This window comes from Sprattus sprattus (assembly GCF_963457725.1).
Source record: "Sprattus sprattus genome assembly, chromosome: 15".
In the NCBI taxonomy this organism is placed as follows: Eukaryota; Metazoa; Chordata; class Actinopteri; order Clupeiformes; family Clupeidae; genus Sprattus; species Sprattus sprattus.
This window is the reverse complement of record NC_137913.1, coordinates 8,317,833-8,327,832: the sequence shown is the minus strand read 5'-3', so window position 1 is coordinate 8,327,832 and position 10,000 is coordinate 8,317,833. Positions and strand designations below refer to the sequence as shown.

The following is a 10,000-nucleotide window of genomic DNA, read 5'->3' as shown; positions in this document are numbered from 1 at the left end:
TGAGTTTAGCGCGACCAGCAGTCGAACTACGTCCAGGTGCACCCGTCAACGAGCGGCCAATAATCGGTAAACAGCTTGTCTGCTATCAGTGTGCAAGATGTCAAGTTGCAAAAATGCTCAAATGGAGCTATTGTTCATCCTGTTTTCACCATATTTGAGTTTTAAGCTATGCGAAACTTTTTTGTATGAACTAGCTGTGAAAATATGCTGACCTGATTGTGACAATTATGCTGACGTTTCAAATCTTTCAAGGCATTTTAACCCAAGAGGTGTCTGATGATTCTATGAGACCATTTGGGCAGACTTACATCCCCGCCTCGTATGTCAAGTACATAGAATCAGCAGGTAGCCGAGTGGTTCCTATCAGGTAGGAAGACTCTGATTTATTTAGTATTGATTATTATTTTATGATAAAGAAAGAAAAGAGTTACCATCGTAAACTATACGAACACGTTTGTGTCCAATTTCACGACTGAATTTCGCTGTCTTACAGATTGAACCAGACCCAAGCTGAATATGAGAAGATATTCACGGAAATAAATGGGTAAGTGACCTGCCGGTTCCTGATATGCAGGTCCTGAAGCAGAACCAACCTAGCACGTTATCTTCATTTCCAGAGAGGAACCAAAACATGTGAAAAATAGTCTAACAATGTTATCATAACTGGAACTTTACCTGTAGGGTAGATACTGTGTTGCTGATGTTATGGATAGAACAACAAATAAACATCCTTCTCCTAATTTTGAATTTGTATAAATATACTAATATATTAGATAAGTATGCTTTCTTTCAATTTTCTGTTTCGATATTTCGTACAAAATAAAGCATATGCGAAAACTATTGCCAAACTTTTCATGCAGCTTGCATTCAGCGTTTAAGAAGTGTATGTAGCTGTCCACTAGGTGGCAGCACTCTCCTGTGGTAATCCTGTGATGTTTATCATTAAGTTAGTTAGAGACCCAGTTGGACAGCATTTTAACCCTTTTCGAACGGACCCCATTGGTCAGTGGAGTGGATTATGGTGGTAACTCGTCTGTATGTCTTTCCGTCTGTCTGTCTATCTGTCTGTCTGTCTATCTGTCTGTCTGTCTGTCTCTCTCTCCAATATAGCCTGTTGCTCATTGGAGGAGCTGTGGATTTGGTGAAATCAGACTATGCCCGGACTGCAACCTTTTTTTACCAGCTCGCTGTAAAGGTGTGTGTGTGTGTGTGTGTGTGTGTGCATGTGCGTGTGCGTGATTATCAAGACAGGTCTTTTTTATATGAAGGTCTGCGCGTGAGTGGGTTGTGTAATCTTTTATTGTGGCTGTAAAGATGAGATCACAGTGCTTGTGCCAGGGGGGAGTTTGAGAGTGCAGTGCTGAATGTGACAGGAAGACAGGAATGCCTATCTGGCACTTTAATGACAGGGCAGATGGACTGATGGGTAAACATGTCTATATTTGGTAAGCATGTCCATATTTGGTAAGAATGTCCATTGTCCAGAAAACCTACATCCAGTTAGGCAATCCTTCGACTTCATGTAATAGATTATGAAAAAGGCCTGACCTCCTGACCTCTATAACAGGCTAACGTCCTGACCTGATTGGTTCTGTGGTTGTCCCTCTATCAGACTAACAAAGCGTCCTGATTGGTTGTGTGGTTATCCCTCTAACAGGCTAACGATGCAGAGGACTTCTTCCCCATCTGGGGCACCTGCATGGGGTTCCAGCTGCTCACAGTGCTGGTGGCCGGCGAGAACCTGCTGAGCAGCACCACAGCAGAGAACATCGCGATGCCCCTCAACCTCACCATAGGTAGGCGCAGCTTATATACGCACTATACCATAACATCACACACTATACCATAACATCATAACATCACACACACTATACCATAACATCACACACACTATACCATAACATCACAGCACAAATCATCTCAACTCCTCTCAACCTTGCACTGTGCATTGAGTGGATGGGGTGACCCCTTGAGGAGAAGAAATGGCAAGAAATGTGAACATATGAACAAGATTTTTTATTTATTTATTTTATAAGAAAATACCTGAGCCAGCATCCCTCGTCTGTGTCATATCCTGAGCAAACATTCTAAGTTCAGACTCACACACACTCTTTGGCACTTGCTGTCATGACGAGTCATCAAAATGCGCCGCCATGGAAACTTCAGTTGCCCTGAGAAACCATTCCAGTTGATGACATTACTTATCAATGTTCTGCGTAAGTAACAAGGCTATGGTGACGTCCAGGACAGCCATCTAATTTATTTCCCTTCCTCTTCCTCCTCCTCCTCCTCCCATCACCTTTCAGTTCTCTTTACATCAGCCTCAGCAGTAATCACTGAAGGGCAATCAAACTCAGGGAGAGAAAATTAAAGTGAACCTCCACTGATACTGCATGTGACAAAACTCACCTTGCTTGTTTGTGTTTGAGCTAGGAACAATGGCGTGAGTAAAAGCTCTGATGCCAATGGCGTGAGTAAAAGTTCTGATGCCAATGGCGTGGGTAAAAGCTCTGATGCCAATGGCGTGAGTAAAAGCTCTGATGCCAATGGCGTGAGTAAAAGTTCTGATGCCAATGGCGTGGGTTAAAGCTCTGATGCCAATGGCGTGGGTTAAAGCTCTGATGCCAATGGCGTGGGTTAAAGCTCTGATGCCAATGGCGTGGGTTAAAGCTCTGATGCCAATGGCGTGGGTAAAAGCTCTGATGCCAATGGCGTGGGTAAAAGTTCTGATGCCAATGGCGTGGGTTAAAGCTCTGATGCCAATGGCGTGGGTTAAAGCTCTGATGCCAATGGCGTGGGTAAAAGCTCTGATGCCAATGGCGTGGGTAAAAGCTCTGATGCCAATGGCGTGGGTAAAAGCTCTGATGCCAATGTTCCCCAGTAGAGAAGAGATGTCAGTGCTAAGAGGAGATGTAGGCTATCTCTTGGTAAAAGTGAAAATATTTATTTCTCCTCTCTCCTCCTCTTCCCTCCTCCTTGCACCTCCTTGCAGAGGCCCACTCCAGCCGCATGTTTGAGGACTTCCCTCCAGACCTATTTTCGTCTCTGTCCCAGAAGCCTCTCACTGGGAACTTCCATCACTACGGAGTCACTGAGAAGGTGAGTGCTGGGGCCTTTCACTCCGACCTTCAGCTAGTTCACATGATGTGGTTTCTGGACGCACTGTGTTAGTTTTAGTATTTATCTAAACAACCTTTCTGGAGGTGTTAGTTTCTCCCACCACTGTTGATCCGCGAGAGTACTGCATGCGAGTAACAGTGTTGTACCTGAACGCGCTCATTGAACGAAAGTTCATGAATTCATTCATAATTTTGGTGAATGTGAACTGAACGTACTCTATTCCTGCCTGATGAACGATACTGTGTGTGAACTGGTTCTTTCTGGTGTCTGTGAACGGCACGTTTACTCTTAATAATTTCGTCCAAGAAGGTGCCAGATTTCTAGAGACTCTCAGGCGGAAAATACACCGTTAACAGTCCTGTATCCAATCGCTGCATGGGCTTTCTTCTACTGTCTATGCCTGGTGTGAGAGCGCCAAAGTTGCGTAGAGGCCGAGAGCTGTATTGCAGACATATAGAGCTTTATAAAAATTATAGCTCGCAACATATTGATACAAACAACTGAACTAGATCATTTTTTGGAGCTGTGAACTTAGTTCAAAATTTTGAATTATGAACTATGAACTGAACTCAATTTAGTTAATTTTAGAATTTGTGAACTAAGAACTGAACTAGTTCTTGTAGAAAGTGAACTTTCCCAACACTGGCGAGTAACACACCCCAGATCCACGCCAAGTCTGTGGTGTTCAACTCATGCTGTTTCTGGTCTCCAACCCTTATTCATGCTGCTTCTGGTCTCCTGGCCTCCAACCCTTACTCTTGCCAACTAGCCTGACGATGTCATACTCATAATTCTAGTCAGAATATGAGTCTGATACTGAACTATTGGGCTGTGATTATGGGGCGTGTTTCAACGAACCAGGGGGGAAAAATGCCTCTTCGCTCAATTGGATGCCTAGAACCAATCAGAGCAACGTAGTATGACCATCTGATACATTCAAACTTTAACCTGATCCCGTAGGAAGGACGGCAAAAACATCTTTTCATAGACAAATGCCTTGATCGCGTTTCTCTGTTCCTCTTTTAAAAATGAATACGCTGTCAATATCTGTTGAGATATGCCTGCTCACGTTACTAATTAGCAACAAGGCTATAGCTAGCTACCATGTATTTTAATGGATTTTTGGTGTAGCGTTAGCAATGACCTAACAATAATGGTCTAGAGCGCTTCAGTTAAGACATACAATCCTCGGCAAAATTCGTGTTGCACATAAACAACTAACAGAGTCAATGTAGACATAAAAAAGACGTGTAGATAGCATAATTTACATAAAATATGTCCCACTTACAAGCCGGATACGCCGCCATCTTTTGGAGGATTTCGAATTTACCGCTGGATAATCTGTCCATCATCGTATAAAGCCCGCCCTGACAATTTGTTTGGTCCGGCTTTATCTGTCCGATGAAACTCTCTCCCAACTAACTCAGAGCCAGACCAAATCTCCCTGACCAAAATTTTTGTGGGCGGGGTTTGGGCTGGTATCCAGGCTACTTGCCAACCCTTACTTAAGCTGTTTCTGGTCCCAGGTGTTTACGGAGAACAACAGACTGAGGGAGTTCTTTTCTATGTTATCCACTAACGTTGCTGAGGACGGATCAGTCTTTGTCTCAACAATGGAAGGTATCCTTCTTTCATGCTGCAAACTGGTTCTCCCAGACACACACACTCACTCACACACACATACATACATACAGTCAGGAGCACCACCCTCAGAGTAACCCTGCTTAAGTACCCAACACACTGATTTCCACAGAAACACACTACTCCACTCAACACACTGATTTTCAGAGAGGCGTTATAAATCCTGATGTGTTTAATGTTTATGTGATACAGGGAAGCAGTACCCCTTCTATGGGGTACAGTGGCACCCTGAGGTGAACCGCTTCCAGTGGAACCCCAAGTATCACTACCCCCACTCCGTGGATGCGGTCAGAGTTTCAGTGCTACTCGCAGACTTCTTCGTCAACGAAGGTACATAGTGCACATTTAGTTAACATGGCTGTGTGTGTGTGACTGTGTGTGTGACTGTGTGTGAAAGTGCATATGATTGTGTATCTGGCGTACTCGTTGATATGGACCACTATGAAAGCCCTGGCATATTCCTGAGAGATTCTAAAATGTTGAAATCACCATTTAAACCATGTATCGTGTGTGTATATGTGTGTACCATCTATCGTTTGTGTGCATCTGTGTACCATCCTATTGCAGGTGGTGTGTTCTTTACATTTTGTGCTTACATTAGCAGTTAGAGTTTTGGGCTTGTGTGTGTGTGTGTGTGTGTGTGTGTGTGTGTGTGTGTGTGTGTGTGTGTGTGTGTGTGTGTGTGTGTGTGTGTGTGTGTGTGTGTGTGTGTGTGTGTGTGTGTGTGTGTGTGTGTGTGTGTGTGAGAGAGAGAAAGAGAGAGAGGAGAGAGGAATCTTTAGTATTTGACTTGCCATTTGTCTGTGTGTTCATAAGTGCGCGCGTCTGTGTGTGTGTGTGTGTGTGTGTGTGTGTGTGTGTTTTTTGTGTGTGTAAAATAATGTAGGTGTGTAAAATAAAAGTGTGTCATCTCATTGTGTTGTCTCCCTAAAGGCAGGAAGAGTTCTCATCACTTCACTGACGTTGAGGTTGAGAATCAGGCTTTGATCTATAACTACAACCCTGTTTACATCGGAAACTTCAGCGGATATGAACAAGCCTACTTCTTCTGAGGACGCAGGCACACACACACACACACACACACACACACACACACACACACCAGATATGCACTAATTGTATATGTCCAGATCAAGTTACATAGACAGCTTGTGACAAATGCCTCCCTTCTATTTTTTTAAATAAATATTTTTTAAATAATAATTTTTAATTTCTTGAAATAAATTTGAATGGAATCAAGTTTTTTTGGAATGTTTTTATTCCATTGAGGGTGGTGGTGGTGTTGGTATTATAGTTAGTGGTGATTTTTGTTAGTTCATTTACACCTGGCACCTTCATACTGTGTGTTTCTCTGTGCCATCCAGTGTGCTGCCCCCCACAGGCCCTTGCCATGCTAAGGCTGGTGCCCTCTGCCCCATCTCTAATCCCTGCCAGTCATGTGGCAGAACTTACATCATGTCCAATCGTATCTATAGATACTGTCCAATCGTATCTATGGATGCTGTCCAATCGTATCTATGGATGCTGTCCAATCGTGTCTATAGATGCTGTCCAAGCGTGTCTATAGCTGCTGTCCAATCGTGTCTATGGATGATGTCCAAATCCCTATTGGCTTTCTACCTACAGTTCACCTTCTCATTTCACCATTAAGCAGTTTACTACCTGAAGATCCCTTTCTACATGAAAACAGATTCTTCAGGAAAGTGATTCCAAAAACCTCACCAACATCAGTTTGTCTGAGCAGAAGCTCAGGGGAAGATCCTGAGGAACCCCCATCTGTCTCAGGGTTCTTGCATCAGTCTCAGGGTCCCTGCATCAGTCTCCCACAGGTCCTCAGGCGCAGTGGGCAGGAGAGGGCAGCAGTCAGCCGAGTAGGAGCCATCCCTGCTGGTCTGGAGTAGGAGCTGTAGTCTCGTTGATTAAGTTTTCATATTGAAGATCCCACTCTTTACACATCCACAGACGAGTGCAGCTGTGTGCCCACACCCACCGCTTTCACATGCACAGCACAGCACAGCACTTTTGCAACTTCTAGCCTCACGTTATGCACAAACATTGTAGGTTGGGGTTGCTCTGGCGGTTGGCGACATTATTTCAAACTATTAACTCAAGCTGTTCTGTTCCTTCTAAAAAGGTTCCTCATTTTCACTTCTTTAAAAAACAACTGACAGTTGCACAAAAGTCTGCTTCAGTGCGCTGAATTTTGTATCCATACAAGTTTATAAAAAGGTGTCACTAAATAATAACTTTAACAGTAAATGTAACGGGTCTCAAAGATCAAGTAGGTCTGAAAGAACAAGTAGCGCTCTGTGCAGGTGAAAAGATCCTGTTTTATAGTCTACACTGACATACAGTGCGTAGGTTGAAAAGACTCGTTTCATTGGTTTCATTTCATGTCCCTCGTCGTTGAGAGGGGGTGGGAAGTAACGGCATGGTCTACGTCGTCGTCTACAATCCTCAATGGATACCAGGATTACTGTATGTTACTGACATCGTATCTATCTTATCAGGCATTCAAATAGCGACAACTGCCTGACACCTCAAACAAATGGAAACGTTGGGAAAACGCGACAACATCACGAATGTACTTTCACAGTCATGTGCCGCGGTGTAAACAATAACGTTAGTACCACATCCCTTGTGGGGCACAACTTAAGGCTAACGGTAGCTCAGTTCTGTGTATGAAAAACGCGGATTTGGAATAGGCTATTTAATGAATAGCCTACTGTTTATGTTCTTAGGGTTTGGCGTATAAATTAGATGGAGGGACGTGTTTATTCGCTTGCGCGGTGATTTTTTTTGTCGCGATAACGGAAGACATTAACAGGACAGGCAAAGGGCATCGGCTCTTTGTTTATAAACACACATCTTCCGTCCACATCCAACCCATCTCCATTGATGCACCCATTTCAGTGGTGTAACGGTAAGATCCTGCGTTGTAGCCGAGACTGGGGAGAAAAAGGTAGCCTAATCGGTGGCGTCATGGCAGTGACATGTCGTTGATCAAAACAAAAGTTGTGGGCAGAAACAAGATGGAGATAGAGAAATGATGGCAATTATTACTTCACTGAGGTTTGCTTCAGGAAGCATAACATGCTGACATTTCTGCTTGGCTTACTTTGATTTAATTGATATAAATAATTTAGTGGAGTCAATCAAGCTAGCTCATAGGCCAATCTGTCCTTATTTGTTTTAAGATGAATAAGAGTCAGCTATAAAACACCCTTTTATGTCACACACATGTGTGATAAACAGTAATTTTGCCACTTGTCATTGAAGGTTGAAGTCAGTGTTCACGCTCTGAACTGTGTGAGTGTGTGTGTGTGTGTGTGTGTGTGTGTGTGTGTGTGTATGTTCATGACTGTTATGGCATGGTTCAGGACCTTGATTGGGTCTGTCAGCAGATGACAGGAGACTCAGCTGGTGTTTTCATGGTCGTTAGATCATTTGGCCCCTAAACTTAGCGCCGGTTTAAAGAGTCTGGGCTAGACTGGCTGCACAGACTGCTGTTGGAAATACATGTTGTGCAGAGACTGTGTTGTTTTATCAGAGATAAAGTTTCCTCTGTTCTCTGACTGCTGATGTGTAAGACACACACACACACACACACACACACACACACACACACACAAAGGGGCGGCCACCTCTGGTGTCCTGTGTTTTTGTGAGAAGTCTGTGGAAACGATTGAATTAGGCTAATGAAGAAAGCAAAGTAAATTCACCTCAGCTTTATTCCTCTGTCTTCTGATCTTCCGGAGCCTCTGGATCAGGGCCTAGTTTCCCGATAACGACGTATCTTAACGGCCTACGTGGATTTTGGCGACATCATAGACTCATCATTGCCGTAAGTGCGCCGTCGGGAAACCGCTCTGCAATATCCCTCTTACGACCGATTTTAAGTCCTTTTTAGCGTTCGGGAAACTGGGCCCAGGTGTCTCTGTACTTAACAATCATATGGAATACAGTGGAGTACTGTTTCATGTGTATTCCATATCCATATCCATATCAGCCACCAAACACAAATAATTGTGGCCTTTTTCTTCTTCCACAGAAACAGAGATGGCTTGAGGCTGTTGTGTAGCGTCTGTGTTCATGTTTCTCAGCTGGTCTCTGAAGAAGTGTGTTTGCGTAGGCACTGGGGCTGATCTCTGATGAAGTGTGTCTACGTAGACGACTGGGCCTGGTCTCTGCTGGAGTGTGTCTGCGTAGACAACTGGGGCTGGTCTCTGCTGCAGTGTGTCTGCGTAGACAACTCGAGCTGGTCTCTGATGGAGTGTGTCTGCGTAGACAACTGGAGCTGGTCTCTGATGGAGTGTGTTTGCGTAGGCACTGGGGCTGATCTCTGATGAAGTGTGTCTACGTAGACGACTGGCCCTGGTCTCTGCTGGAGTGTGTCTGCGTAGACAACTGGGGCTGGTCTCTGATGGAGTGTGTCTGCGTAGACAACTGGGGCTGGTCTCTGATGGAGTGTGTCTACGTAGACGACTGGCCCTGGTCTCTGATGGAGTGTGTCTGCGTAGACAACTGGAGCTGGTCTCTGATGGAGTGTGTCTACGTAGACGACTGGCCCTGGTCTCTGATGGAGTGTGTCTGCGTAGACAACTGGGGCTGGTCTCTGCTGGAATGTGTCTGCGTAGACAACTGGGCCTGGTCTCTGATGGAGTGTGTCTGCGTAGACAACTGGAGCTGGTCTCTGATGGAGTGTGTCTGCATAGGCACTGGGGCTGGGGACAGCTGGGTGGATGTTTGAAGAGCACCTGGAACTTAATGCAATAGAGTAGGGGCCTCATGACTGGGACTAATGACTGACCCGTGGACCGCTCTCATGTCAGTCTGGCCTCAGGTTCCTGGTTTGCAAACACAGTTGTAGGTGAATGCATGACACACACATATATAAGCACAGCAGTTGGTTAATGCATGACACACACACACACACATATAAGCACAGCAGTTGGTTAATGCATGACACACACACACACATATAAGCACAGTAGTAAGTGAATGCATGACACACACACACACATATAAGCACAGTAGTAAGTGAATGCATGACACACACACATATATAAGCACAGCAGTTGGTTAATGCATGACACACACATATATAAGCACAGCAGTTGGTTAATGCATGACACACACACATATATAAGCACAGTAGTAAGTGAATGCATGACACACACACATATATAAGCACAGTAGTAAGTGAATGCATGACACACACACATATATAAGCACAGTA

At 44.4% G+C, this 10,000-nt stretch overlaps 2 protein-coding genes across 5 annotated transcripts in view; both read left to right on the top strand.

The window, feature by feature from the left end:
* The window catches only part of LOC308375984 (gamma-glutamyl hydrolase), a 6,260-nt gene extending 339 nt beyond the window's left edge, over nucleotides 1–5,921 (top strand). For both annotated transcript variants that reach the window (XM_080852221.1, XM_080852220.1), the window contains 9 exons: nucleotides 1–66; nucleotides 253–367; nucleotides 494–544; nucleotides 1,111–1,195; nucleotides 1,658–1,796; nucleotides 2,993–3,099; nucleotides 4,647–4,740; nucleotides 4,954–5,091; nucleotides 5,695–5,921. The exon at nucleotides 1–66 is cut by the window's left edge. In XM_080852221.1, the coding sequence (XP_080708347.1) occupies nucleotides 1–66; nucleotides 253–367; nucleotides 494–544; nucleotides 1,111–1,195; nucleotides 1,658–1,796; nucleotides 2,993–3,099; nucleotides 4,647–4,740; nucleotides 4,954–5,091; nucleotides 5,695–5,813 (914 nt within the window). In that variant the 3' untranslated portion in view covers nucleotides 5,814–5,921. The remainder of the gene's footprint in view (nucleotides 67–252; nucleotides 368–493; nucleotides 545–1,110; nucleotides 1,196–1,657; nucleotides 1,797–2,992; nucleotides 3,100–4,646; nucleotides 4,741–4,953; nucleotides 5,092–5,694) is intronic.
* A 1,240-nt stretch (nucleotides 5,922–7,161) lies between these two features.
* The window catches only part of rnf122 (ring finger protein 122), a 15,761-nt gene continuing 12,922 nt past the window's right edge, over nucleotides 7,162–10,000 (top strand). For 2 of the 3 annotated variants that reach the window (XM_080851988.1, XM_080851987.1), the window contains exon 1: nucleotides 7,184–7,684. In XM_080851988.1, the coding sequence (XP_080708114.1) occupies nucleotides 7,660–7,684 (25 nt within the window). In that variant the 5' untranslated portion in view covers nucleotides 7,184–7,659. Of the gene's footprint in view, nucleotides 7,685–10,000 lie in introns of all 3 variants that reach the window. The other variant, XM_080851989.1, reaches the window with a different exon arrangement.